The 27,842-nt window shown below is 56.6% G+C and overlaps 10 protein-coding genes across 10 annotated transcripts; 4 read left to right on the top strand and 6 right to left on the bottom strand.

Annotated features, from left to right (window-relative positions):
- Nucleotides 1-490: 490 nt before the first annotated feature.
- On the top strand, nucleotides 491-2,424 carry J3D65DRAFT_619284 (uncharacterized protein). Its single transcript, XM_066799729.1, has 2 exons — nucleotides 491-1,650; nucleotides 1,702-2,424. Exons 1-2 carry the CDS (start codon nucleotides 933-935, stop codon nucleotides 2,166-2,168), a joined length of 1,185 nt encoding a protein of 394 aa, XP_066656904.1. The 5' UTR covers nucleotides 491-932; the 3' UTR covers nucleotides 2,169-2,424.
- A 396-nt stretch (nucleotides 2,425-2,820) lies between these two features.
- J3D65DRAFT_550348 (uncharacterized protein) lies at nucleotides 2,821-3,806 on the top strand (the record flags this gene model as incomplete). Its single annotated transcript, XM_066796997.1, has 2 exons — nucleotides 2,821-2,966; nucleotides 3,014-3,806. The coding sequence occupies 2 exons, from the start codon at nucleotides 2,821-2,823 to the stop codon at nucleotides 3,804-3,806; spliced, it is 939 nt and encodes a 312-aa protein (XP_066656903.1).
- A 413-nt stretch (nucleotides 3,807-4,219) lies between these two features.
- J3D65DRAFT_286854 (FAD binding domain-containing protein) lies at nucleotides 4,220-7,255 on the top strand. The gene is made up of 5 exons (XM_066795123.1): nucleotides 4,220-4,675; nucleotides 4,731-4,932; nucleotides 4,984-5,491; nucleotides 5,546-5,808; nucleotides 5,866-7,255. Exons 1-5 carry the CDS (start codon nucleotides 4,632-4,634, stop codon nucleotides 6,916-6,918), a joined length of 2,070 nt encoding a protein of 689 aa, XP_066656902.1. The 5' UTR covers nucleotides 4,220-4,631; the 3' UTR covers nucleotides 6,919-7,255.
- J3D65DRAFT_619280 (uncharacterized protein) lies at nucleotides 7,249-8,700 on the bottom strand. The gene is made up of 3 exons (XM_066799728.1): nucleotides 8,376-8,700; nucleotides 7,878-8,317; nucleotides 7,249-7,803 (listed from the first exon to the last, which is right to left on the bottom strand). The coding sequence occupies exons 1-3, from the start codon at nucleotides 8,600-8,602 to the stop codon at nucleotides 7,613-7,615; spliced, it is 858 nt and encodes a 285-aa protein (XP_066656901.1). The 5' UTR covers nucleotides 8,603-8,700; the 3' UTR covers nucleotides 7,249-7,612.
- On the top strand, nucleotides 8,284-9,820 carry J3D65DRAFT_286980 (uncharacterized protein). Its single transcript, XM_066795124.1, has one exon. The coding sequence runs from the start codon at nucleotides 8,696-8,698 to the stop codon at nucleotides 9,551-9,553; it is 858 nt and encodes a 285-aa protein (XP_066656900.1). The 5' UTR covers nucleotides 8,284-8,695; the 3' UTR covers nucleotides 9,554-9,820.
- Nucleotides 9,821-10,813: 993 nt separating this feature from the next.
- On the bottom strand, nucleotides 10,814-14,878 carry J3D65DRAFT_619272 (putative HOS3-like histone deacetylase). Its single transcript, XM_066799727.1, has one exon. It carries the CDS (start codon nucleotides 14,645-14,647, stop codon nucleotides 10,964-10,966), a length of 3,684 nt encoding a protein of 1,227 aa, XP_066656899.1. The 5' UTR covers nucleotides 14,648-14,878; the 3' UTR covers nucleotides 10,814-10,963.
- Nucleotides 14,879-16,474, bottom strand: J3D65DRAFT_619271 (queuine tRNA-ribosyltransferase). Its single transcript, XM_066799726.1, has 7 exons — nucleotides 16,393-16,474; nucleotides 16,183-16,340; nucleotides 16,049-16,131; nucleotides 15,981-15,990; nucleotides 15,845-15,928; nucleotides 15,339-15,795; nucleotides 14,879-15,278 (listed from the first exon to the last, which is right to left on the bottom strand). The coding sequence occupies exons 1-7, from the start codon at nucleotides 16,444-16,446 to the stop codon at nucleotides 14,913-14,915; spliced, it is 1,212 nt and encodes a 403-aa protein (XP_066656898.1). The 5' UTR covers nucleotides 16,447-16,474; the 3' UTR covers nucleotides 14,879-14,912.
- Nucleotides 16,475-17,769: 1,295 nt separating this feature from the next.
- Nucleotides 17,770-18,652, bottom strand: J3D65DRAFT_619265 (uncharacterized protein). Its single transcript, XM_066799725.1, has one exon. It carries the CDS (start codon nucleotides 18,327-18,329, stop codon nucleotides 18,018-18,020), a length of 312 nt encoding a protein of 103 aa, XP_066656897.1. The 5' UTR covers nucleotides 18,330-18,652; the 3' UTR covers nucleotides 17,770-18,017.
- A 3,291-nt stretch (nucleotides 18,653-21,943) lies between these two features.
- On the bottom strand, nucleotides 21,944-25,827 carry J3D65DRAFT_619263 (uncharacterized protein). Its single transcript, XM_066799724.1, has one exon. The coding sequence runs from the start codon at nucleotides 25,392-25,394 to the stop codon at nucleotides 22,386-22,388; it is 3,009 nt and encodes a 1,002-aa protein (XP_066656896.1). The 5' UTR covers nucleotides 25,395-25,827; the 3' UTR covers nucleotides 21,944-22,385.
- A 103-nt stretch (nucleotides 25,828-25,930) lies between these two features.
- Nucleotides 25,931-27,831, bottom strand: J3D65DRAFT_619262 (uncharacterized protein). The gene is made up of 4 exons (XM_066799723.1): nucleotides 27,444-27,831; nucleotides 27,258-27,365; nucleotides 26,807-27,186; nucleotides 25,931-26,748 (listed from the first exon to the last, which is right to left on the bottom strand). The coding sequence occupies exons 1-4, from the start codon at nucleotides 27,597-27,599 to the stop codon at nucleotides 26,256-26,258; spliced, it is 1,137 nt and encodes a 378-aa protein (XP_066656895.1). The 5' UTR covers nucleotides 27,600-27,831; the 3' UTR covers nucleotides 25,931-26,255.
- Nucleotides 27,832-27,842: the final 11 nt, after the last annotated feature.

Here is a 27,842-nt window from a genome sequence, read left to right as displayed (position 1 = left end):
CCGGAAACGTGTTGAACGTCTTGAGCCTTAACCCAGCCATCAGGTTCATTCGGGGAGTTGTAGTGCCTGGCTTCGGGGCTTTTCACACCGATAGCTTCGACGGCCATTGATTTTGAAAGAAACAAGACACGCCGTGAACATCTGTTGGAAGTGAGTCGACCCGAGTCAACAAGGCTGGCCAGTGTGGTGGTTGTTGGTCCATCCCAAGGAGGAAGGTAAAGTGGCAGGATTTACGAACGAGAGTGGCACATGGTTGTCCGCCTGTACGTACGATTCAGGGTTTGATGAGTCGGTGGACCTGAGCCGCAATGTTGCTGGCTTCGTGAATCATGATGTCCTCGCTTCGAAGAGGTCACGGATCGGAGGAAGCCGAAGGCGTTGGAGGAGAGAGATGGAGGAGTTGGACGGCCACGACTTCTAGATACGACGCACAGACCACCAAACCAGCCGCCCTCGACTTCGGCGCCGTTCGGTCACCTCTCCAACCACTCCATCTCATCAACATTCATCGGTCTTTCATCCATACGTCGACAGCCTCCCTCTCGCCATCTCGACTCGCCATCGTACAAGTTCCAAGGCACCCGTCCGGACAGGTGGCCGTGTATGTCTGCTTTGCGGCTCTTCTGAAGCATCGTCATTCGCGAGGCAGACCAGTGTGCCAGAATCTACTCACGGAACGACCGCAGCGCGGCAACCTTCCGTGAAAGATCTGGGGTCTGTCAAGGGGCTTCGGCCGCCGTCAGCGTCACTTTACTTCACGTATCCGCGAGGCGAAACATACAGGGACTTTGAGCGCGCTCACTCGACGACCGACCAGCCGGCTTGCCACTCTTGGGTTCAGGGACTGGGTGCGGGACTGTTGGAAGTTACGGGCTCAAGTGATATCCGGCGGTGCGTATACTTGGTGGGAATTCTGGGGTCTTCTCTTCACAATGGCTTCATCTTCAGACGAAAATATCCATTTCTCAGGCGCTTACGCTGTTGCTGAATGGCACTGCACAAAGAGCGACGCTTCACAGCATCTCGTTCACCCCGATCCGTCATGTAACGTAACTTTCGCTGTCCGTCTCGATGTCGCTACCAATTCTGCTTCTTTCAAACTACGCGTCCCTGTCGCGTTAAAAGCCCAGCGAACCAAGGCATCAGTCTTCCTTTCAATTCCCCCGACACATATACTTTCCTTGTCCAGTAATGGCGATGGGCTAGTCCCGCAGGTTGTTCGCGCAAAGCTCAATACCCACGTGACGAGTCTTTCGTTCAAGCTCAGCAAAGCGCCTCTTGTCATTACTCCTTCCATCTCCTTGACGCCCAAGAACAAGAGGTCTGGCGACGTGCTGGAGATGCTGCAGTCGCTGGCCCAGTGCACCGCTTTCACCATATACATTCCTAGCAGATACATCTCCAAGAAGAAGTTGGACGTCCTGTGCCGGTCGGTCAATGATGAGACGATTCTGAACGCGCACCCACAAGACGCAGACCTGTCCAGTCTCTACGGCGGCAATGGAGCCAGGACATTTGACGGAGGTGAATTCAGATTCAATGCACCAACATCCGTCTCTTTGCTGGAGAACCATCCAGCCGAAAGCCCCCCGTCCTATGACGAGCTCGCTCCCACACCGCCCCCGCTGTTGCCGCGGTTTGTGGAAAAAGGTTGGTGTTCCCCCAACCTTGTCCCGTTCGCCCATTAATCGCAGAAATCAGATTCGGCCGTCGACGCCGGGACGCCATCGAAGCGGCGGCGCGTTGAAGAAGCAAACGCGCTGCACATGGACGAAGACCGCATTTCAGAAATCTTCGGCACTCTCTTCAAGCGCAAAGAAAGCGAGCTACGCGAGCAAATCCTCGCCGAAACGCAGCGATCCTTCGCCTCACGACTACAAGAGCTCGAGTCGCGGCTGACGGCCACCCTGCAGTCGCAGATGCACGCGCGAGTGCAGAAGCTACGCGAGGAGCTGCGCAGCGAGATGGACGCTCTCGGTGAGCGGCTGGACCTGCTGCCCGAAGAGGTGCTTAGTGAGGCGGATGATGCGGTGGAGCTGAAGTTGGAAGATAGAATCATGGATATCAGGGATGAGCTGCGGAGTTATATCACTGAAGAGTTGAAAGATGTCGAGGGGCGCGTCAAGGATGATTTGAGCGGCGCAAGTATATCGCTGCAATTTTATTGAATGTGTATTCTGAATGTTGAGGTGGTTGTGACAAGCAGGTGTGGTCGATGTGAGCCGATGGTCGTGCTCGGGGCGATGTCGAAAAATGCACACAGCCTCTAGGACTGTTCGAATATCCAGTGATCAGGAAGATCTCTAATCGACAAAGAAAACCGACGATACTCCTCACCATCCCTTTTCTTCCTCGCAGTGCGCTACCTTTCGTCACGCAGCAGTCCATAGTCCATCCTGCGCCAGTCTTCTCACAACAGGCCCACACCTGCATGGCAGTCTTGAATGCTCAAAGATGTCTCACGGTGGTAGAATCGGCAACTCGAACCTACTATCGTCTGGAGTAATTGATTGCGAAGATGAGCAGTCGGCTCAACTTTGATCATTTCGTCAGAGGCAAGTCGGGACGAGACGACCTGGAGACCCTTCTCGGGCGGATATCGGGATCAACGCTGCCGGACTGCCCGCCCAGTGGAACTCCCGCGCTGCGCTGAGGTGGCTGACTTGCGCCTCATTCTCGCAGTTTCCAACTCGTCGTGATTACGCAGACTTGACTGCCTGCGGATTACTGTGCTCTTTTCACTCCATCCACACTCATGACTTTGCTCTTCCGGCTCACTCGTTTGCCACACTTATAAATATTAGACCCGATTCCTTTGCAATGGCTTCATCAACACCCCCCGGAGGCGATCCTCAGAGCTATACCAGCATGTCTGTCGGCGACGTTGAAGCTATTGGCGCCCATTGCCAAATGGCATTCTGCCACCAGCTAGATTTCCTCCCATTCAAATGTGAGAGCTGCAAAGGGTAGGTGCCGTGTTCCTCTCGACCGTGGACAGTCTAACATGATGTAGGACCTTTTGCCTTGACCACCGCACCGAGAGTGCTCACAAGTGCAGCAAGGCTGGCGCGTGGGCACGCTCAAGACGCGAAGCCTCGTCCACACCCTCCTCCGTTTCCTCCGCTACCAGACCGAATATACTCACCCACGAACAACAATGCTCCTCTCCCGTTTGCAAGACCTTGATCAACACCTCGCTCGTCCCTGGAATACACTGTCCGGACTGCAATCGACATTACTGCCTGAAGCACAGGATGCGCGAGGAGCATGATTGCGCCAAGCTGACGCCACTCGGTGCGCGACCGGGCGGAACATCCAAGGAGAAAGGGCTGGCGGCGCTGGAGAAGTTGAGAGCCTGGGGTGCCAGTAAAAGGGCAGCTGTGTCAGAAACGGCAAAGAAGACGTCTTTGGGACCAAAGACCAACTCTCCAGCAGCACGAGCAGCCGCCATCAACAATCTCAAAAAGACGGCCAAGGGCGATGCTAAATTACCTCCAGAAAAGCGCGTATACCTCCACGTTGAAGCATCTGCCGACACAACAACTGCCAAATACCCAACAGGCAAGTTCTTTTACAACGTCGAGTGGAGCGTCGGCAGGATACTCGACATGGCAGCCAAGGAACTGCAGGTAGAAAACGTCAACAACCGGGGCGGAGGAGAAAAAGACAGGCTGCGAGTCTTCCACGTAGAAGGAGGCAGGCTGCTCGATTTCAGCGAGAAGATTGGCAAAGCATGCCAGACCGGAAATACCATTGTGCTCCTCCGAGGAGTAGGTCCGCCAGTCCCGGATTTGATCGAAGCATAGAGACAATGCCTGATCGCGCAGAAGATGGACGTGGGCATCCGAAGACGGTAGATGAGTCCTTTGCATCGGGCTGTAAATCCGACGCAGTCCACAACGGCCCATGGATATTCGACATGTTGCTCGTCAGGCCTGCAAACTCACATTGGTGTTGCGGTACAGATGGAGTCGGATTTAGACCGTTTCGGAACCTGCAGGAGGGTTTCTAGAGGCATTCGGAATTACCGGTTCCCAGCCATTTCATCCATCCATCGATCCTAGCAGGACCTGAGGATGTAATCATTCACCGGCGTATGGAGGATTGGAGAAGGATACCCCTTTAGGAAATGTTTTCATCATTTTACTTCCACCTTGGACTCTTCAGCGAATGTTCCATTTCCTCGCATGTCAGCATTTGTAAGCTTACAATCGCAGAAATGTACTTGTACACTACCAACCTCTACAGCAATGGACTGCGATTCGCATTGCTCAGCATTCAGTGGTTTTACGTGAGCAACATTGACGACCCACTTGATCGGCAACCTATAGTCGAGGCGGCTTTGTAAAGATGAGCTAAGTATCGTCAATACGTCATATCCCTGCCGTTTCCCCCACCGAGTCGTGGACCCTGCCCCTCGGACAACCCCTCAAGCAACGTCCCCGCAGTAGTTGAATGGCTGCGTGCTCGAACCGATTGTCGATGCCGCTACACAGACGTTTCTTGGGCCTGCACCTAACACGATGGGCTCGATCACCTTTATATATCGCGGCTCCGCCTGCTCACATTGCAGCTGTGCTACGCTCGTCCATTGAGCCCTCGTCCTGGACAATACACATCGGTTTCTTGAGATGAAGATGACTGTCACCGAGACGCCAGAGTCCAAATGCGACGTGTGAGTTTTACTGCTGGTTTCATTTTGCATGGGTTTCGACTGACGCTTGCCACAGGCTTATCATAGGTGCCGGGCCAGCAGGCCTGATGACGGCGGCCTGGATGGCTCGCAGCGGCATCAAGACACGCATCGTCGACAAGCGGGGCACCAAGATCTTCACGGGGCAAGCCGATGGCCTGCAATGCCGCAGCCTCGAAATCTTTGACAGTTTCGGCTTTGCGGACCGCGCGTGGAAAGAGTCGAACCACATGCTGGAGGCAAGTAGACGGCTCCATGTACTGCCCTGAGGTCTAGCTAACGACAGGCAGATTTGCATGTGGAATCCCGGCGGTGATGGCAAGATTCGCCGGTCAGACCGCGTGCCAGACACGCCGCCCAGCATCTCGCGCTTCACCGAGTGCGTGCTGCAGCAGGGGCGGATCGAGCGCTTCTTCCTGGACCACATGAAGGAGCACTCGGACATTGAGGTGGAGCGCGGCGTGCTGCCCGTGTCGCTGGACGTCGACGAGGCGCAGGTCGAGGACGAGGATGCCCATCCCATCACGGTCAAGCTGCGGCACTTGACGGACGAGGAGGCCATGCCTGAGCAGGTCAAGTCGGCGTCGGGGACCGCGAATGGCGATGGTTTGTATCGCAGCAACCTGTCGCCGGACGACACGGACGACTTGATTCGGAAGAACCGCGAAAAGGGCGGCACCGAGGAGGTGCTCAGGGCCAAGTACGTGGTTGGCTGCGACGGCGCACACAGCTGGACGAGGAGGCAACTGGGCTTCGAGATGCAGGGCGAGGCGACGGACTTTATCTGGGGAGTTTTGGGTAAGCCGATCAACATCGAGAGTCCAGACGACCCTTTCTGACATGGACGCGCAGACATCATCCCCATCACCGACTTCCCCGACATCCGGCAGCGCTGCGTCATCCACAGCGCCGACCAGGGCACGCTGATGGTGATTCCGCGCGAGCGCGGCCTGGTGCGTCTGTACATCCAGCTGAAGGAGATTGTGCCCGACGCCGCCAGCGGCCGCGCCGACCGCTCCAAAATCACGCCCGACATCATCTTCAAGGCGGCGCAGAAGATTCTCAGTCCGTACCAGCTGCGCTACAACTACTGCGACTGGTGGACTGCATACCAGGTGGGCGTTTTTGCCGTCCCCCCCTGGGCCCCCTGACGCTAACCCAACCACCAACAGATCGGCCAACGCGTCGCGCCCTCGTTCGCCCTCCACAACCGCGTCTTCCTCGCCGGCGACGCCGTGCACACGCACTCGCCCAAAGCCGGGCAAGGCATGAACGTCTCCATGGCCGACGGCTACAACCTGGGCTGGAAACTCGCCCTCACGGTGCAGAAGCTGAGCGCCACGCGCACCGCGCTGCTCGCGACCTACGACCCGGAGCGCCGCGCCATCGCCAACCAGCTCATCGCCTTCGACCACCAGTTCTCGCGGCTCTTCACGGGGCGGCCGGCGCGCGACATTGCCGACAAGGAGGGCGTCAGCATGGCCGCGCTGCGCGCCGCCTTCGACCGCCACGCCCTCTTCACGTCGGGCCTCAGCGTCACGTACGCGCCGTCGGCCCTCATCAGCATCCCGCCCGACGCCGCGCCCGCCGACGCGCCGCCCCCTGAGAGCCCGCACGCGAACCACCCGCCCCCGAAGCTCATCCCGCCCGCCCCGCGCTCGCCCCGCGCGGCGAGGGTGCCGATTGGCACGCGCATCCCCAGCTACAAGGTCGTCAACCAGGCGTCGGCGCTGCCGCTGCACCTGCACGCGCTGCTGCCGAGCGCCGGGCCGAGCCCGCCCTTCCGCATCCTGCTGTTCGCGGGCAACGTGCTCGCGGCGCCGCAGGCGGAGCGCGTGCGCGCGTTCTGCGATTCCTCCCTCGAAGGCGAAGCCGGGCTCCTGCGCGCCTTCACGCCCGCCGGCACGGCGCTCAACAGCGCCGCCGCGCCGCTGCAGGTGCTGACGATCCACAGCGCGCCGCGCGAGGGCGTCGAGCTGCTGCAGCACTTCCCGGCCATCCTGCACCCGTTCAGCGAGGAGGCGGGGTGGGACTACGAGCGCGTGTGGGCGGACGCGCCGAGCTACCACGAGGGGTGGGACAGGGCGTACGAGGGGCTGGGCGTTGATGGAGAGAAGGGGGCGGTGGTGGTGGTGAGGCCGGATCAGGTTGTGGCGTGGGTGGGGGATTTGGAGGAGGGGAGGGCGTTGAGGGCGTTTTTGGAGGGTGTGCTGAGGGCGTGGTAGGCGGCGAGACGGATGTTGGTCGGGGTGGGGTGGGTTTGGGAGGGCGAAAGAAATCTAATGACGCCTCTCCCTCTCCCGGTTTACAGCAACGTCGGCACCTAGGCTAATCCTTGACCTACTCTCTGTGCTTCCCTTACACACTTCCCGAAACCCTGACCCTTGTCCTTGGTCTCGTGGGAAATCTTGGTAAAGTCTTGCCGACTTGGGTGTTAAACAGGGAAGGGGGCCGTCGGTAGGCTTTTCCTTTGGGAGGGGTGTGTTGCTGTTGCTTGCGTGGGGGGACAATACACAGGTACGTCACGCCAACCCCATCTCACATCAGCAACAACAACACATCCATTCAGTCAGTCAATCCAAGCCAGGCAATCCGTCATGAGTTTTTCCTTTCCATTACGTCGTAGAGAGCAGAGTCCAAAGCTACATTTACAATCCACCGCATCCTCCCCTTCCTTATTCCATGCCAACTCCACACCCCGAGTCAAGTCCTATCCATGCCACATGTCAATGCCAATTTTTCGCCAAAGAGAGAAGAAAGGGTCCGTTACACCGTCATCGCCATGGGATACCGATCTCTGAGTGCGTGCGCCTGAGAAGATGCAGACGTCGATTATGAACCGACGACACCAAGGGCCTTTCGAGGCCCCGGCCGGAGCCTCGTTTGCCGGGTCGCGGCATGTGCGTGGGTGAGGGTGGCTTAGTTGTCGGCGAGCAGCGGGGCGCGCTCGCGGTCCTCGGAGACAATCTCGCCGCGCTTGAAGGGGTCGCGGCCCAGGACGCCGGGCACGGCGACGGCGACGGACGTGAGGAAGAGGAGGGCCATGATGACAAAGGCGAAGATCCACTGGAAGGCAATGACCTTGGTGAAGAATTGGGCCACGCCGAGGGCTGTTGTTGAGGAGCGTTAGTTGTGGGGTTACGTGTGCATGGGGAGTTGGTGGGGGAGGGGAAGAAAAACGTACCGGCCGCCAGGACAGACAATTCGAAGCCAATGGTGTAGTCCTTGTAGGCGACGAGGAAGAACAGGCCGTAGACGAGGATGCCCCAGACAAAGATGTTGGCGACGATGCGGGCGGGGAGGTTGTGGGCGTGGACGGCGACGGCGCCGACCCAGTAGAGGGCGACAAAGTTCCAGGCCAAGGGCCCGCTGACGACGGGGATGTGGATGAAGCGCGGCGTGGTGCTGTGGCGGAAGTAGGCGGCCGACAGGTTGAAGAAGTTGATGACGAGCAGCAGCAGCGCCAGCCAAAAGTGCGAGCGCACCCACAGGTGGACGAAGCCGAACAGCAGCAGGTTGGACGTGATGAAGTGCGAGCCGACGTTGGCGGCGGCGGCGACGTAGACGGCGTTGTTCGAGTACAGGTGCCACTGGTATCCGATCTGGAGGATGAAGAGGACGATCCTGGGCGGAGAATTAGTTGTGGTGAGGGAGCTGGACGGCCCGGCGGTGGCGGACGTACCAGTAGATGGTCACGATGACCGAGTTGAGGGCAAAGGGCGAGGGATGGGCATCGTTCTGGCCCCAGATGGTGCGGCGGGCATGCTTGCCCTCGTGTGGGCGCTCAAAGGTGTAGTAGAGAGCGGTGATGAGCAGCAGCAGGTATGAGACGGCCGTCAGGACCTTGTGGGTGTTGACGGCGCGGCGAGAGTGCTCCTCGTGGGCCTTGAAGGGGTTGGCGAGAGGCATTTTTGCTTAGAAGGACGAGTCAATTGCGGAGGGGAGATGTAGAGGAGGGAGGAGGGAGGGAGAGGGAGGACGAGGGAAGAGGGAAGATGGAAGATGGGAAGAGGGGAAGGGAAAGGACTGGAGGAAGACTGGAGTACGCCATGGCGGAGGCGCGTGACAAAGCTGTGGTTGTCGGCCATGGTGGATGATGGTTGGCTAGCACGAAGCGGGCGGGGTGACGAAGACAGGAGGGCGAGACGACGGGACTCTAGAGCGTCGAATTGGCGGGCGGGTCCCAGAGGCAATGCAAAAAATCCTGATCTGGTGGTGATGATGATGATGATGATGGTGATGGTGATGGTGCTGCTGAGGCTCATCAAGGTGCCACCTCAGCCAGCTCCAAGCTCCAGCTCCCACAAGGAACCCAAGCTCCCCATGGCCATGGCCATGGCCATTCCCATTGCGCCTCATTGCCTTTGTCCGGCTTCTCCTCCATCGTCAAGCCGTCACGTCACGCCTGTCGTCGCAAGAACAGACAGCCTCGTAACGCGGGGACCCACGTCCTCCACATGGAGGCCCGCTCTCTCACCTCACAGGCCCCGGCCCCGACCTCGCATGAACCACCTCACGCAACAAGGCAACAAGCTGACGACTCACATGCACACACACACACACACAAGGAACACGGCATTCTTCCACTTTGCCATCTGCTCCGCTCTGTCAGCCAACAGCCCAAGCCGCCCCCGCACTTTGTCAGGTACTTGTGCCACCCACCGCCATCACCACCACCTCCAGTTACATGCGGGCCAAGTACATGTAGTTCGCCATCAGCCACTGACAGCACGCCGCCCTTGGCTCGAGGGCCCACGCGCCCAATCCTCCTCATTCCTTCACGACGACCGCGGGGCGAATCAATTGACCAGTCGAGTCTTCGTTCGATCCTCGTTGTCGTTCTTGTGCCACTGCTGGTGAAGAGCTAGGTACTACCCCAGGGCGTCGGGAAATTTCGACGGCGCGAAACGCTTGACGCGAGCCAGGAAACACGACGGAAAACGGCGGGCGGGCGCGCGGGCGGCGAGTCCTGGCTGCTGCAAACAGCATGTTTCTCGCCACCCATCTGCACCCACCGCTCCAGCCAAACCCGGCGCGCGCTACATACCTACTACTCCCAGCACCAACCTACATGTATGTAGGCAGTCAAACCAACATCGCTAGAAACATCCATTTGAATCGCCGCAACCCGCAACCAACCCCCCTCTTCCCACACGGATGCATCCATTCACCTGGCAGGCACATGCATCCATTTCGTGCCTACGGTACGAGGCAGCCTCAACGCTTCTGCATTAGTCACCCCCCTCTTACTCCCACAACCGCCGCACCACAGCTCGCACTGCAGACGCCACTCCACCGGCGCTCCGGTCCAATTCGCCAATCACCAGGCATGTCCGTCTTCCCTCGTCTCTCTCAACCGATTGCGCTCGTTCTCGTGCTCGTGCGCTCAACGACATGACCATAGGTCGGGGGGTGGGAGGTGCGAGGCACGAGGTAGGTAGGTCGGCAGTCAGGCAGCGAGAGAGGTTTTGTTTAGCGATGAGACCGGCCATAACCAGGACAATGGTGACGATGGAAATTAGCACAGAGAAGGGCATTCCCCAACTACGTGCACGTGGGTAGTCTTCGCTCTGCTTGCTTCCTCCTGGACGCGAGCACAACGTCATCCGCACGCTGCACCGATACGCCCATCATCTGCTTTACAGAGTACATTCCCCCATACCCATGGCCCCATTGCCAAGATCCATGCCCCACTGCCATCACCTTTCCTGTTTGTTTGTTTCTCCTTGCAAAAGAAAAGCCAGCAAGCCACTCCTCATACGACACTGCAGGCAAAACAACCACAACCACCACCACGAGCTAGGCAAGAGAAGAAGAAGAAGAAGAAGAAGAAGAAGAAGTGGAAAAGTGCAGCACAACGACGAGCAACAAGCAACGCCAACCCAGCGGCCATGCGTGTACGTTCTGTACTCTCAGGGGGAGAAGGGAAGAAAGAAAAAAAAGCAGCGAGCGGCGAGGCGCATGATGCCGTCCCGTCTGTTGGTACTGCGGATCGGCTCGACTCGAGACAAAGAGACGCAACGGACGCTTTACTACGAGTACTGCGGTGCGGTGCGGCTAGCGACAGCACCTCCTCCGACACCCCCGCTCCCCCCCCCCCCCCCCCCCCCCCCCCCGCCAACCGACGATAAGGACGACGCTTCAACGCCTTCTCCGTGTGGTGCTCTCCAGGTAAGCAATGGGATACCCGCCAGAGAAAAGAGACCATGAAAAGACATCAAAAAGGGCAGAACAAGCCACGCAAACGCCGCCAAGCTCCAAAACCTCAATCTACTGCTGCTGCTGCAGCGGCAGGTCCCTCACAGTATCCCGGTCCACAACAGCATCACCAGCACCACCATCACCACCATCACCACCCAGTGGTTCCCGTCCAATCAGCGCAGCCAGTGGCGGCGGCGCTCCAGCTCCAGGCGCCGGCGCAAACGGAATGTGGCTGCTGGACGTGAAGACGGGGAGAGGAGGTTTGGCGGCTGGGGCTGGGACAGGGGCAGGGGCAGCAGCAGAAGAAGAAGAAACACCACCACCACTGCTAGTCGTCGTCGTCGACGTCGTCGTCGTCACAGCATCAACGTCCGCGTTCACCGGCACCCACGTCAAAGTCGCCGGCGTCGGCAGCGCAGGCGCAGACGCCGGATGGTGCTGCAGCGGCGGCTTCTGCTGCTGCTCCGTACCAGGCTCGTAATGCACAAAGTGCGGCATGGTCGCGGGCGGCGGGGGCGGCGGCGTGTCTGGTCGTGGCACCATGGCCGGGACGTGTTCGGCCGTCTCGAGAATGCCATTGGGCGTGGTGCCCTCGGCGGAGAGGCGCTCAGACGGCGAGCCCAGCGATGTGGGCAGCGAGTTCATGATTTCTTCGGCCATGTTCTCGATGGACTGGCGCGAGAGAGAGCGGCGTCGCGCTTCGGGGAGTTCCATGGCCGGCTTGTTGTTGTGAGGCCGAGCTATGGTGTCGTTTTCCGACTTGGTGCGCGCAGGGACGCTGGGAGGCAGCGCCAATTTGTTCGCGGCGACTGATGGGCCTGTTTCTGTCGAACTGCCAGTTGTTGATGAAGCTGGCTTCCTTCCAGCAGCAGCAGCAGCTGTTGTTGTTTTTCCGCCCCTTGCCACGCACACCTTTCCCCTAGTCTTGGTAGGCACTGCCTTCCTCTTTGCCTTCTCCTCCTCTGCTGCCGCCTTTTGTCTTGCTTCGTGCTCTTCCTTTGTCGGCATCTTCAGTGTGATTTTCTTGATACCAGAGGTCAACTGGTCCACATCTTGAGACGCAGAACTAGACGCTCCAGAGCTGATCCTCTTGCCGTCGGCATGACTTCCTATTCTCGACGCGATTGGCCTGGGAGGGGGCTTCATGGCCGGCGCCTCCTTCTTTGGCGCAGGCCTCGTCTTCTTGACCTGCACGTTTCCAGCCGTGGCTCCAGCAGGCTGTCTCACTGCCACCGCGGAACCTTTGCTTGTTGGGCGTTCGCCAGTAGTCACGTCTGACGCAAGACTTGTTCGACGCTGCTGGGACATGGCAGCCGCGTCGTCGTCGCCAGCATTGATGGACACGCCATCTGTCGTCTTCCTCCGATCGCTGTCAGTCCTCGACGATGTTTTTGCGTGGAAAGACTCGTCATCCGACGGCACCTCCGAGTAGTTTGAGACCTTGGTCTTTCTCTCCCGCAGCTGCCTGCCCGTGTTGACAGGCACCTCGGGCGGAAGCGTCTTCTCCTTCTTCACGCGCGGCTCGGCCAGCTCCTCAGGCTTGCAGCTAAGAGTTTGGCGGTCTGTTGGGACGAGGAGCTTGCTCAGCTCGTGCGCGGCCGTAACCCAATCGACATCTGGCGGCGGCGGGGTCGGAGGCCTGGCATACTCCCTTACCGGCACCCATTCGCCAGATGAGTTCTTGATGAATTTCTCCGGGTCGACAACTTTGCGCGTGAACGACTGCGTCGGCGTCGCAAAGTTGGGCCGCGGGCCTGAGCGTTGGGATTTCTTGGGTGGGGGTGGAGGATCCGGATAGACAAGCGTCTCCAACGCATAAAGGCTGGCCTCGTGCCACCACTCGACGTTGTATCGCAGCCTCTTCTCGGTCTCTCCCATCATGTGCGGGATCGCCGTGTTGCCCATGGGTACGTCCTGAGCAAACGGATCTGCTGGCGCGTCTGTTGCTGCGGCACCTTGACCCTCGCAAAGACCGCTAATGTGGCTCAAAACACCGCTCGTCAATGCTCGGTTGCTGTAGCCGCCTTCGAGCACACTGATGACCCGTCCTTCCGCCCCCAAGTCTGGCTCCTGCGACATCTTGACAATGTCCCGTGTGAATCTGGCGTAGAATTCAGTGGGGACGTTGACCTTGTGCCTCTGCATGCCAGCACCCTCCCACTCACTCGCATCGAATCCGGCAGAGATGAAAATGGCCGCCTTGGGCTGGACCTGGCCGGGAGAGGAGCGAAGTCGCTGGGTATGTAACCGCAGGAAAGCTCGGGCTTTCTGTAGCAGTACGACATATTTCTTCTCATACAAATTCCAAAAATCCTCCTCAGTCTTCCAGGGCTGCAAATGGACATTCCAAATGGTCTGGTTGTGCGCGTTCTCCAAGCAAAGACTTGCCGCCGAAACCTTGTCATAGTCGCCGTCTTCGCAAGGAAAAGAGTTGACGTCGTGCAACGAAAAGTAGCCGATTTGAGTCTTCTTAAGCGGCGGCGCGTTCTTCGGTTGCTTCGCCGGCATATTTGCCACCTTCTCATTGCGCTCCCACGTAATCGACTGCGATCCATCGCCGTGGTGCAGATCAAAGTCGATAATCGCTGCGTGGGTAAGTCCGTGGTGTTGCGCCGCGTACTCTATGCCGACATGGACATTGTTCAACCAACAAAAGCCAGACGGCCAGTCTGAAGAGCAGTGGTGGCCAGGAGGCCGTACGCAGACAAAAGCATTCCGCGGCTGGCCCTTGGGACCCGAGAAGACAGCATCCACTCCGTCGCAGACTCCACCCAAAGCTCCTTGCAAGGCGTTGAGAGATTCTGCGGACAGGTACAGGTCTCCGTGGTGCAGTTCGGGCTTTTTTGGCTTATCGGCCTCGTCAATCCTTGCAACCTCCTTTGCGCTTTGCGCAAGCTTCTCCCCTGCCAGATTGCACATTTCCTGCAGCTCTTTCATCCATTTTGTTCCGTGAACATTGGCCACCACGGACGAGGTAATGTCTTGCACGCGAGAGGAGCGCTTGATTGTAAACGGCACGTCCGAAGCAGGATCGCGCTTTGGATGCGGGGCATGCGGTCCACCAGCGTGACGCTCGCCGAACCTGACGTAGGCCGTTGCGATTCCGAGAATGCTGGCAAGAACCCTCTCTGGACGCTCCACTATCATGCTCAAGTGGCTCTTACTCGTCTTGAGCCGCGAGAAGCGATGTCCATAACATGCATCATGCAGAATGACAACGGTCTGGGTCGATTGGTCTTGCTTGTGATTTTCCAGCTCCTTCGCAAACCAGTCTGCGGCAATCTTTTGTGCGGTGAGCGGCGGAGGTTCGTCGACAGCGGTGGCCGGGAGGGGCGATTTGGGCGGGTACAAGGGCGACGACGTGTTCCGGTTGCTGGAGAGGCGCCTGTGAGAGGAAACTTTGCGCAGGCCTTGGGCATTATCTGCGCCTTGGAGCGAGGCCATGGAGCCTCGACGGGAGAGAGCGGGCGAGGCGGCGCGACCGACGCTCAGTCTGCTGGCGCTGCGCGGAACTGGGCTAGGAAGTGCGGGCGACGGCGACTTGGGGACATGTTGCAAGCCGGCGGCTCTGAGGTGGGGCGAGTCCATGGCAGACGGGGACGAGGAGAGGGAGGATTTGGGCGGAGTGGTGCTTATGGCGAGGTGCTTCATGGACTTGTCGAGCTGGTCGGCGGCGTCAATGTTTACGGGTTGCGGATTGCGGATTGCTTGTCCATAGTCGGGCAGCTGCGAGCCCTCAGGCGGAGAGCTCATGGCTGGCGGTGGGAGCGACACAGTCGCGGTGAGGGCCAGGGGGATTCTCGGTGGTCAGTGGTAGTGGTTTGGGAGCGAGGTCAGAGGCGCATTGTTTTTGTTGTCTTGAAGCTGGAGACGAGACGCGGGTGAATGGTCGGCGGGTGCGGGAGCAGGGGAGGGAGGGGCAACAACCTGAACCTTCTACCACCAGCGACTCAGCCCTACAGCTCGCAAGGACCACAACCCTCTAGTCACATATAATTATTCTACCACTCTCCCACAACTATGCCAGTTGCACTCCGACACCCCCAAGCGCTCCTACGACCCACCCTGGATACTTCTTGTCCGGATACAATTTGAGGAAAAAGTCTCTCACAAACTGCGGAAATTGATCCTCAATAATCGACCTGCGCACCGACGCCATAAGCGAAATCTGGTAATGCACATTGTGCATAGTCAGGAGGTGCGCTGCCGCCGTCTCCTTGGACGCCACGTGGTAGATGAAGGCCCTGGTGATCCCCAGTCCTCCCTCTTCTCGCGGCCGACAGCATGTGCACCTGCACCCTTCTTCTATCGGCCCAAAGTCGTTGGCAAACGCGACGCGGCGGAGGTTGAGCACTCCACTGGAAGTGAGTGCATTGCCAAAGCGCTGAGAGTCATTCAGTCCTTGTTCGAAAATATAAAGGCAAGGGCCTCATTCGCGACTTACCGCCGTCCGCGTTGGCCACACACAATCAAACATGTCGGCGCCCAACGCAACCGACACGACCAGGTCCTCCGGATAGCCCACGCCCATGACGTAGCGCGGTTTGTTCTCAGGGAGCAGGCCAGTGCACTCCTTGACCACGGCGCAGTACGACTCTTTAGCCTCGCCGCCAGAGAGCCCGCCTATTGCGATGCCCGGCGTGTCGCGCGCAACCATCTCCTCGCAACACTTGCGGCGCAGCTCCAGGTCCAGCCCGCCTTGAATGATGCAAAAGAGGTTTTGGCGCTCCGGGTACTTGTGCCCCTCGATGCAACGGTCCAACCACCGAATCGACCGCTCCATGGCTTCCTTGATCCGTACGTGGTCTGGAGACGTGGTCGCAATGACGTCGTCCAGTTGCATAATGATGTCCGAGCCGATGCTGTTTTGGAGCGATATCGAATGCTCGGGGGTGAGCAGCCTGTAGCTTTGTCAGACGCGATACAGGCGAATCCAAAGCCGGTTCGTACATTGGCGTGCCATCATGAGGGCTTAGGAATCTCACGCCCTCTTCTGTGACCTTGGCTAGTTTGAGTAGCGAAACCATTTGGAAGCTGGCCCAGTCATCAGCATGCGCCGAGTGTGCGGACGACTGTGATAACCGACCCACCACTGTCTGCGACCGAGTCAGCCTCTTGCTGGCATTCATTCGTGTGTGCTTGTCCATCATGTACCTGTCAGGATGTTATGCGACCATCCTTGGAGTTTGTGTGCACCACCGACGGCGTCGAGCGTCGCCTGTCCAGGCTTCAAGCCTCTGGAGCCAGTATGAGCCAATGCCTTTCCAGATCAATCTCGTCCCGCTCACAAGTGATACGTATTATTCAGACACAGCCTGCATCCCGTGTCTTCCAGCTGTTCGTAGGTGAGGCCCTTGAGCGAAGCTTGTGTAGCTACCGGCATGAACATTGGCAGAGGAACTGGGCCATGCGGAAGGTGGAGCGTGGCAGCCCGGGCTCTGGTCGTCTGTTGGGGCGCGTCAGCGATAGTACGGTGTGCAGTTGGAGAGACGACTTGCGGAGCATCGTGCCACCGACTCGTAGGTGAGCGCTGATGGCATTGATCGCACCATGATGTACAAGGCAGTCGGCCTGACGGTGATTGGGTTCGGAGATCTGCGAGTGACAGGGACTGGCGCTAGCGAGACCTCACTTCTTCGGCGGCCAGCCCCCAACCCAACAACTGTTCCATCGTTTTCCAAGGAACCGAACTTTTGAACATGACGTCGCCCTGCCAAAGCGCAGCCTGTTTGCTGTTGTTCTGGCTGACAGATAACCATGCCATAATCCATTTTCCGCCTTGCGATCAGTCACCGGGCAAGTGTTGATTGACCGTTGAGGGCACGTTCTTACCTCTCTACTACAATCAGCGCATGTTTCTGCAGCGACATGAGCAGCGCAAGGAAGACCGCGTCTATCTTCTGGGATACCGTCCTTTTCAAGCCGCCTCTACCCAAAAGATCGTCCGACATTCACACAGCGCCAAAGCGAAGACTGGCACCCGTCAGTCCACTAATGAAAACGACAGTACTTGGGCATTAAAGGCTTCTTCCGTGCATGGCAATCACCCACCCAACGACAAGGCTGACCAAATATTTCTCAGTATTCCAGAATCCCCAAGACCTGCCGCCCCAACTATAAACTTTTTCTTTCCCCCCCCACCGCCCGCTTTCCAAGACTCCGCAGCGAGTTGGCTTCATTTGCGACAGCTAGACGTCGGCGTTCGTATATGGGGGAGTGCCTCGCCGTATTCTAGCCCCTTTCTACAGTAAAACCTCCTCAGTCTGCTCGCAGCACACAGATCCCACAAGCTTCCTCGCATTTCCCACATTCCGTCAGGGAGGATTCTTCTTCTTATGGCAGTTCCTCTTGTATGGATCCACGCAATTCGTACATTGGTCCGACGAGCCTTTGACCGATTCGCACTTGTAGCCCTTTCCATCACACGCGAAGACTCTGGTTTGTGCCCTCTGTCAGCTTTTGTGCTCTTCTGCATTGAACGCTCCCCATACACCCCCCCCATCACGCGGACTGGGTATTCATTCATTCGTATACGTACGTTTCGCTTTTTCCGTTGTTGCCGCACGAGGCGCATGTGCGGCAGAGCGTTTGCAGGTCTTTGTTGGATGGCGTGACGCCGCCGTCGCACGTACCGCCCTCAACCACTGCTGTAAAGCCGCAGGAGTAGCCGTAAACGAGCGGAGTAAGTGAGAGAAGGGTGGCCAAGGCGGCGGCGGATAGATTGCCGATTTTCATGATGAACAGAACGGCGGCGAAGCTTTAGACAAGTTCAGGATGGAGAGGTGTTATGGCTCGAAACGAATGTAAGATGTACTACTTTAAGTACATGCCTGAAAGGACAGTGTCGCAACTGATGCCAGTTGCAGTCGCGAGGGGTTCTTGGCTCAACATGATGTTCGTAGACGGGAAGTCTCTCGCACCATTCTAGCCCCTTTCCCTCCCTCCAAGACTCTTCAGTCTTGATGAATGCTCACACCACGCAGGTTTCCCCGAGCCACCACCCTACATTGCCCGTCTCCTTCGAGGGGGACTTTTACACCCCTTGGATGTGAACGGATCCTGGCATTTGTTGCTACAATCCGACGACGAGCCCCTGACCCTTTCGCACTTTGATCCCTTCCCATCACAGGCGAAGACACTGTTGTTTGTATCCGTACGTCAGAGAAATTTTGCTTTTCAACGAACCGCCCCACGTTCGTCGTGTCAGGGTATTGGCTGGCTGGCTGGCTGGCTGTACGTACGTGTGCGTATTATCCTCGTTGCCGCAATTGACGCAGTTCTTGCAGAGATCTGTCAAGGTTCGCGTGGACTGGGAGACGCTGTCACACGTCCCGCCTAAAGCGCGGCTTTCGAAGCCGCAGGTGAAGCCTTGGACGAGGGGAGTGAGAGAGAGGAGCGTGGCCAAGATGGCCGCGCAGAGACTGCCGAGTCTCATGTCAACGATGATGAAAATGATGGTCCCTGGGAACGGGTTTTGCAACACGGCGAAAGCGCTCCAAAGGTTGGAAAAAAAGAGTGACTGTCGATTTGACGAACGATCTGTAGACGTGAAAGACGTAGTTCTTTTGAATAGCGGCCATCTCAACGCTGAGTAACTATCGCAGCAACGTCATCGCGGCCATCGCGATGCCACTGACTAGGACCCATCAACGAAGTGTACCTGGTTTGGGTCCTCCCCTCTCCGAAGCGTCTCCTCGTAGATAGGGCCATTCTGTCCATTCAAAGGCCGCTGTTCGCACTATTCTAACTATATTCAACCCACTTGGTCCCGGCCCCTGATCCGAAGCAACTGATTCCGTCCACTCAAGGCCTTCAAACCATGAGTTAAACGCCATTTGTTTTATATTCTCATTCTTTCGACGGCATCTGACCAATGGGGTAGCGGCCGTCAGCCAATGAATGCGGCCTCCCGACTGTGTCTTCCCTCAATTTCTTCCTTTACCTGTACTCATGCTGTGGATTTCTAATGGCTCTTTGGCCTAAAGTTGTAGTGCTCGTTGAGAACCTGGTCACCTCTCCGCAGTAGACGCGTTAGTCAGCGACCGTGCCGCCACTGTCACCACGCCTTCATTGCGCGTATCGCCTGCCCGCTATAGTGCAGCAATAGGTAAGGTAGCTTAATCGAGACCGGCGGATACTCCTCATTGAGCCGCCTTGCTTGCGCGTAAGGTGAGCCTATTCAGTCTGCCTTGCATGTCGGGCGTCTAACCAACCCGCGAACCCTTTCCCCTCTAGTCAGCCAAATAAGCATATGAGCAGCAGATACTTACCATGAACGTTCAGTTCGTCTTTTTTCACTCTCGGGTCGGTCCTTCGGTCTTTCGAGTTAAGCTTTCTCGGTTGCTTATCCATTGGCCATGCAAGTGTGCTTTGCCGCAACTCTTGCTCTTCTAGGTAATGCTGTTGAGCATAAATTCCCTAGCATATATGCTTCTTTGGGACACCCCCGACGTGCCTTTGGTCCTTCGGTGTTGCCGATCCCCATCTCCGCATCCATGGTGGAGTAGGTAAGATAAGAGCTTTGTTCCTTGTGGACATGCTATTCATTGTAAATCAGATTTTGCCCGCACTTCTCTCGTGGTTGACGTGGTCATTGCTATTGATTGCATTTACATTCCGTAAGTAAAGAATTCGTGTATATATCTCGGCTCTCCCTTTTGAATAACTGACACCTCCCTCTGATCGGGAGTAGTCCGCGCCCGCGTCGCCAACTGCTCGCTCGACTGTCGCGCCGCCAGGCGTTTGAAGTTGTAACCATGGCGCCCTGATTGGTTGGCTGATTGCGCGCGCCTGGCGCCGCTGAATCGGTCACCACAACTGACGTCATACATCACCGCCGCCGACCTTGGTGTTGCAACTCTCAACTCACCATCCACCTTGACATTCCACATCTCACACTTCACACCTCACCAACAAACAGCTGCCGCAATGGCTTCACCTGCACACTGCAGAATTACGCGACGCTGCTTAGGCAACAACAGTCGCAGCGACAGTCTTCAAAACCATGGCCGGCGGCGACAATGTGCGGCGCGCATTCAAGTGAGCACTTAGGGGCGGACTAATCCCAATCGGGGGTGGGAGTCAGTAATTCAAAAGGGGGGGTCAGTCATTCAAAAGGGGGGGGGGGGGGGGGGGGGGGGGGGGGGGGGTCAGTCATTCAGCAGCCTATGTCTCTCCGAGAGCGAAGAAGCTGATTGCACGAACAGAAGTATCAATGCATCAAGGAGAAGACTGTCCAAAACCAGTCCAGCTCATTCGTCCGTCCGTCCGCTCCCCCGAATCCAGAATGACATCGGCAACAGGAATACCATAAACTCACAACTAACGCCATGCGCAAAAGGAAGTGATGATGGACGAAGACGGTGTGAAAACAGTTTGATTGAGGCCATCGCGCCAAGTGCGCAAGACGGCGATAATAAGACGTATAACCAACAAGAGAACTGTCTGGGCGATAGGACTGTCTCTGACCCCAAAGCAAACAAGCAAGCAAGAAATGACTGCGAGACTGCAGTCGAAGGTGTGCGCGCAGACGCGTTTGTCAAAAGGAAACTATCCTGAGCCACCACCACAGCGCGTTTTCCCATCTTCCATTGAGGCGGCTAATGACAGTACGGACTCTGGCAATTCTTGCAATCCGACACGGAGCCTTTGACCTTTTCGCACGCAATTCCTTTCTTGTCGCAAGCGAAGACACTGCGTTTGTATCCCCGAGTCAGATCTCTGTTTTTGCTCTCCATCCAACCGCCCACCGTCATATCAGGTACGTACGTGTAGCCCTCTCCGTCGTCGCCGCAAGTGGCGCAATTATTGCAGAGATATTGAAGGGTTTGCGAGGAGCTTTTGACGCTGTCACAAGCCCCTGGCAAGGAGAGGCAGGCGTGGCCGTGGACGAGCGAAGTGATGGAAAAGAGGACTGTAGCCAATATGGCCGCGTAGAGACTGCCAAGTCTCATGATGACGATGGTGACAACAATGTGGGTATTGGCTGGCTTTTGCAACAAGGCGCATGCAAAGGCGGGAAAGAGAGCGACTGCCGATTTGACGGCCGGCGGAGGACACGAAAGACTTGCTCTCTTAAATAGCGACATCGCGATGACCGTCATGTCGCTGCTACAATGGGTCGCCGTCATAGCGACGTGGTCGTGTTTCCTCCCAGCAGCGTCCACTTGCTGGTACGGCAGCTCCGTCCATCTTCAAGCCGCCGCTCGCGAAAACTCCGACCATTTTCGGTACCTCGTCCGGCGCGCCCACCGTGGACGGATGGAGACTCAGGTCTTGGTTTCGCCCGCGGGGCCTCGGTCGTGAGCCTGTTTGTCGGGCATGCAGCTCAACCCGCGATCTATCTCCCTTTAAGTCAGCAAATAGGCAAGAGCAGAAGCGAATATCCACTGTGGACGTGCTGTTCCTACTTTTTACTCTTATGCTAGTGCTTTAGGTTTTCTTTTAAGATTTTACAGTTACCTTGTCCCATGAATCGGATGTTTACCTAACCTCGGACGCAAAGTTCAATTGGGAGCGAGGCGGTAGCGCGGTTCGGAGCGGGCCATTCAACTTATAAACCTCCGAGGGAGGATCACTCATGAGATGGCGGTTACCCGTCTTCGTTTATACGAATGTCTTGCCGCAACCATTGCCCTTCTGAATAATATAAACGAGCCCATACTCCTTGCCTACCTACCCGGCGCACCTTCAGTCCCTTGGTATTAGTTACGCGTCCTCGTCGTTTCTGATGATGGCATTTCCGGTCTGAGACTGAGTGTGAAGAATATGTGTATGTATCTTATATATCTTTCTCAGTGTTGTAAGCAACGCAACGCAACGCAACATCGACTCTAATTGCGTGGAATTGCCCAGCGCAATCGGCTACGCCAATTGCGTTGCGCAATTAGGAGGTTAGATTGTATGGAATTACTTATGTTACCTTAATTTACTTTCCTATATAATTTTCCTATTACCTGGCAGAATTTTGAAAAAGCTGATACTACCTAAAAAAAATTAGTAATTATTTCCTAAAAATCTTACTAATCTACTAAGGATTTTCTAGAATTCCCTAGAATTAACCCTTAAGTAATAAGGGCAATAAGGGTAATCCATAAGAGTAAGTGATTACGTTAACGTTACATTATAAGTAGGCTAATTGCGTTGAGCAACGCAACGTTGCGCAACGCCATAAAGCAATAAGGGCAATCTTATGGAATTGCTTACAACACTGATCTTTCTGAGAGCGAAGATGATGTGGTGAGTAGCAGTATCAAAGAATCAAGGAGAAGACCACCATTCCAAACCCGGTGCGTCCAGCTGGGTCATTCGTCCGCCCGTCCGCCCGTCCGCCCGTCCCGACTCAGAATGAAAACGGGCAACAAGAATACCAATAAGTCACAACTAACGCCATGTGTCAAAGGAAAACAGTCGTCCCATATAAACCCGATCCAAAATGTCCATCCACGCGTTGCAATCGTTGATCCATTATACCACGTGGAGAAAACATCGTCTAATAGCCCTTGGCGACCTCGCCGGCGACGCCAGCAATGTAGCACGTAGCCGTCGCCCAGATGAGCGTTGTCAAAACAGTGCGGACGCCCTGGCGACGATTATGCTTCTCTTGCTCCGCCCTGGCGCGCTGCTGGCCCGTGAAGACGGCCTCGGTGCGTCGCACTTTCTTGCCGCTGCTGCCACGGTGGTTGTGGTCAAAGTTACCATGAGAACTGCCAGACGCATTGGCCGGTTCCGACGAGGATCTGTTATAGTTTGACTCAAACACCTCGCTGCGGCTGTCTTGATCGACAACGGGATCCAGGTTGACATAACCCGTTGGGCTCATGGTTGTCGGCGTTGGGGGAAGGGGTATGGTGGTGCCGTCAATGGGGTTCGCTCGGAGTGGCTTGGTGCGGGTAGCACCGGTAGGAGAAGGTTGCCCTTCGCGAAGCCGAAGGACAAGTAGATCGGCCGTGCTAGCAACCGGCTCGTACCCTTCTTTGCCGAGCTGCTTGAGATGAGGCAGAAACTTGACAGGATTGGTAAGTTTGGAGAGGGCAACGCTAAGTGAGATGGGCATTTCACCAGAGGACTTGACGGTAGATGATGTCTCTGACGTCTCGACCGTCCGCGCACTGCGGTCGTAGGCCAGCAGTTTGTAGTGGCGAACTTGACTCTTTGAGCTGCTCTCGTTCGCAACGGCTGATGCTTCCGGCGAGGCATCTGTGCCCCCCTTAACCGAAGGTACGGGATGTGGAAATTTCTCTTCGGTAGCTGTTGTTGTCGAATCTTTCTTCTCGGGAATGGGATTTTGTGCGGCTAGCTCCGCTTCAAGAGTATCGGGCTTGAACTTGTATTTGTCTGGGTTCTTTGCTTCGTGTTCAACAAGGCTCTGATGAATACTCTCGTCTACACGTCCTTCATTCTCAGGCTGGGCAGAAGCGGGTAACGGAGTCGACGGTTGACGATGGTCGTAGGTGATTTTACCATAGTGTTTCTCGTACACCTCGCGGAGTGTTCGGGAGAGAGCAGCATCTGAAAGAAGCCCATTGAGATTGTTCAAGACCCCTTGCGCCTTGGGTGGCGTGTCTTTGGAAAACTGTCCACAAAAAGAAGTATCTTTCTGCGTTGTAGAGCTTCGTTCTTTAAGCTCTTGCTCCAAAGACTTGCGCTTGCCATTCTTGCAGTCCTCAAGCTCCCGCTCGTACGACGTCTCGAGACCAAGTGGTTGCAGAGAGTAGCCATACCAGTCCTTGGCAACGTCAGGAGACGCGTCTTTGCGGCGCTGTTCGATGGACCTTGGAGTGGCGAAGAACTCCGTCTTGGATGGACAGATGTCGGAGTAAGAACCAGCACCCGTTGGTGCTTCCCTGAGTTCCTCGGCGAGCGATTTCTTCTCACCGTTTCGAACAGCTTCCATTTCGCGGGCATAGGATGACTGCAGTCCGGTAGGAGTCTTGGAGTAGCCGTCATCTGTTCTGGTTTCGGCTTGGCTCCTTGCCCTTATTTCATCCTCCAGGCTCTTTCCCGATTCAATTTCACGTTGGTAAGATGTCTCGAGCCCCATGGGACTTTTGGAATAACCATCGTCTGCCGATTGACTGTCTGGCTGATCTCTTGCCTGCAGTTCGTCCTCCAGCGATTTTCCCGACCTGCGCTCTCTTTCGAAAGATGTTTGCAGACCCGTTGGTCTTCGAGAATATCCGTCGTCAAGCTGCTCTGGCTGCTCCTTTGCAGATATTTCGGCGCCGAGGTCACGACCAGCTGCCTTTTCCCGCAGGTAAGAGGTTTGCAGTCCAGTCGGCTCATGAGAGTATCCATCGTCGACACTTGGCCGGCGTCCTGACTTCAAGTGCCGTGATAAAGCAGTTTCCAGTTCTTGCGCAACCTCTGCTTGCACTGATTTCCTTTGGTCCTCGATCACGCCTTGGGGCGGCTGTGTGATGCCATCCTGCGGAGACTTGGAAACAGGTGCTTCTATCTTACTGCCATCCTCATCGACAAACGAGTCTGAGTTCTGAATCTTTCTGAATTCTTGATCAAGATGTTCCTGCCTTTTCTGGGTGGACGATAGCTCTTGATTGGGAACCCTCCCTATTCTCCTCATGCGAGACCTGATATCCTCAGCAGTCAACAAATCAATGTCATCCTCAGGCAACTTGTTCCTTCGGATGGGGCCAAAAGGGGTCTCGACTGACTCGGCGGGGGCAAATGGCTTTGCCGGGTTTTGTTCTGGCTTGATCCACGGTGCGTTCACGGACCGCCTCTTTGTGGCACTTTCTTTCGGAGGGGGTGGGTCCAAGCCTTGTCGCGCGTACCAGTCATCCAAGCGGGTGGTAGATTGCTGCTTTTGCTTGTCATCAAAGGCTTTTAATGCGGCATCACGAGGGTCTCGGTAAGATTTGGACGCATCGTAGGAGGCAAATGTCTCGTCGCGGGAGTCCACCGCAGCTGAGCTAGACTTCTGAGTGGATGCCGCTGGCTCGGGTGTCACTTGATTGGATTGAGGCTCAGCTTGTGTTGATTTCGCGTCTCCTGAAAACATGGCGACCATGCGGCCGCTTATGGGATCATATTCGAAGTTGGAAACACTATTGTTCGAAGCTGATGCACACTGGATTGGTGACACGTATGCTGAGGCTTGCTGAGTGGGAATTGGTGCAGCTTCTTTCCCTTCCTTGGTCAGCATCGATGGGTTTCGGTCTGCCTCTTGACCAGACTCGGCAGACACATCGGTCACTGACGATGACCGACGGCAAGACCGCATTCCTGGTGATGGTGACTCTCCCTGGCGCATGCGGTTTGACCAGCCAAAGATGGCCTCGTACGGGTCCTTGTCTATCTCTTGCCGGAAGCGCTCCATGCGCCGTTCGAAATGCCGCCACTCTTCGTCGAATGGGTCCGCCTTCCATCTCGGCCAACGGTTCCTGCCCCAGCCACCAATGCTGCGGGTGTATGCGGATGGCTGCGAAGCTTTGGACAGAGCATTCTTGACAGCGCCTTTGTTGGTCCTATGCGGTAACATTGCTGCGACGGGGGAAGAGTGACGAAGGGATGGTCGGGACCATATGTCAGGCAGAGTACTAAGCTCGCGTGAGAACTGTGGATCAAGGTGGTCAGCGGTTTGAAGACTGAGCGGTGTTCAAGTGGGATGGTTGGGGAAGACGAGTGAGACGTGGTGGTGTGAGCCCAAAGGCGGCGGCAAGGTACGGTACGGTAGGGTAATGCGGGGATGCAGGGTCAGAGCTCGGAACCCTGCACGCGAGTAGGTAGAGTAGAGTAGCACGCACCAGGAATGAGACTGGAGCTCGGAGAGAAGAGGGACAGCAACGTCGACGCGCGGCGAAGAGTGAAGAGACGATGAGGCTGAAAGACAAAGGTGAAGGAAGAGGAGGGCGAAGGGAGCGCGGCAGTAGTACAAGAGCAGACGAGCGAGGCGCGGGCTGCGGGCAGAGGCGGGGCGGGCGATTGGCGTAGGCCCGCGGGGTCGCCCGGGTCAAGCCAAGTCAAGTGTGGAGAGAACCGGGGATCCACTTCACTGCATGTACATTGCACTGCTCCAGCACCTCAGCAATTCCCGCCTGCTCGTCGCTCGATCGTCTGATGGGCTGATGTACCTCTCCAATCCAGCGCTCTCGCCGCCAGTCTCGCCCTCACCCGATTCCTTCCATCCGCCCGCCCCGACACCATCACGATAGGCCGTCGGAGCTTGGCTTCATCTGGCGGCCATGAAACCATCTACGGCCCGTCTGCTATCACCCCACGTGATGACCAGGGCCATGGCAACGGCCTGTCGTCGGTCGGGACTCCACTTCTACTGATGCCTCGAACAGATACCTTGTCGCCCTCTTCCGTCTTTCTCCTGGCCAATCCTTTTCCATTGCAGTCATGATATCGTACACGCCCGCCCTCGACTATCCACCTCTTCGTCCTCTGGACGAGAGCGCCTCGCTCGCCCTGTCGGTTTCACATGAACCTGGGTTTCAAGCCGGATGTGCATCCTATCCTCACATGGAGATACGTGCTCGTGCACGGCGCTTTTGTGGTCGTGCGCCTCGTTTGGTCCGCCGCAAGCTGTGCAATTCGTGTGGCTCGACGTATGCCGCAGGTTGTTCAGCTTGAGCGACGAGGGAATTCGTCGCAGTCCCCTGCTCGTCGTGCCACTCTCATCCGTTGGTGTCAATTCGGCGACGCCGCTGTTGCAGCCGGGGAGCCGCTTCAGGAGTGGTCGGAGCGTTGGAAGCGATCCAGCCGTCAGTCCCACGCCCGACTCGATTATGGACCACAGTGCTCCAGCTCCCAGCTCCCTGAGGAATTCTGCGGGGTGGCGCTCGTAGTATACGACGTTTGCAAGGCGTATAATGGTCGCGGTACTTGCTCTGATTTGATCGTGTTAGCAGCGTTTTGGTCGGGACCAACTGTGGCAGGTTGACATACAGCGCGCCTAGTGCCAAAACGAGTACCAGAGAAACCTTCACTCCCTTCATCAACCGTACGCGCCACAGCAAGAAAATCGGCATGACGGCACATATCCAGTCGCTCGATATTGAAGTCGCGGACAAGACGTACGAAGCGGTAAGCAACGTGTTTGGCCCCTGGCATCGACCTTTTGATGCGTCCCAGGAGGCGGACACTGGCTTGCAGTTGACTAGGATCGCTATGTCTGACCACAGTGCACCAAGAACCGTCAAGAATATGGCAAGGTAGAGCGCCAGGCGGTGGAGGGCTCTGTAGGAGATTCGAAGGAGCGTGACGCATATGCTGGCCTTGATTGGAATGGTGCCCAGCACGTAGAAGAACTGGAAGAAGAAGCTCCACTGCGCAATCGTCAGTCTCCTATTCTCATGGCTTGAATCTGACGGTCGACAGTGTTGGGAAGCATTCTTACCTTTGCAGCATTAATGACGTCCGCCTGCGAAGTCACATTTTTGACGTAATTCCCAACGCCGTAGCATGCCATGGTTATTACAGCCTGGCATGCTAGCGTGTAGAACACCTATTGGCACCATCAAGGTCAGCCACCGAAAAGCCAGTGAAGACACCAAAATACGCCATCGGCGGGGGCGCAACGTACCAACCCAACACACATTAAAATGTCATCGACGCCAAAACTGCGTATGCGCCATCTCACCACGACTCTCATGAGAACAATGACCCATGACAGCGAGAGGAGGAACACGGTGATGGTGAAGAGGGTCCGCCCAGTGCCCTCGCGCGGGATACGGGCCATTTCAGTGGAGCGGCCGCGGACCGTTGTGGGAAGAGGTCGAAAGGATGCAGACAGGCAGCCAGGCAAGGCACAAATCAAACTGTGCCTGGGGAGAAAGATTAAGCTGATTGACTCAGGAACCCATGCAGGTCCAAAAGGATGCGCACATCAGAGGAGAGAACAGAGTTATCCACGGATCGACGGGTCACATTGAGAGCAAAAGAAAGACTGCCAACGGCCCTGTCTGGTCTAGATGCTGCGACC

Source organism: Phyllosticta citribraziliensis (assembly GCF_038025025.1).
Source record: "Phyllosticta citribraziliensis strain CPC 17464 chromosome Unknown J3D65scaffold_4, whole genome shotgun sequence".
NCBI lineage: Eukaryota > Fungi > Ascomycota > Dothideomycetes > Botryosphaeriales > Phyllostictaceae > Phyllosticta > Phyllosticta citribraziliensis.
This window is presented reverse-complemented; position numbering and strand designations above follow the sequence as displayed.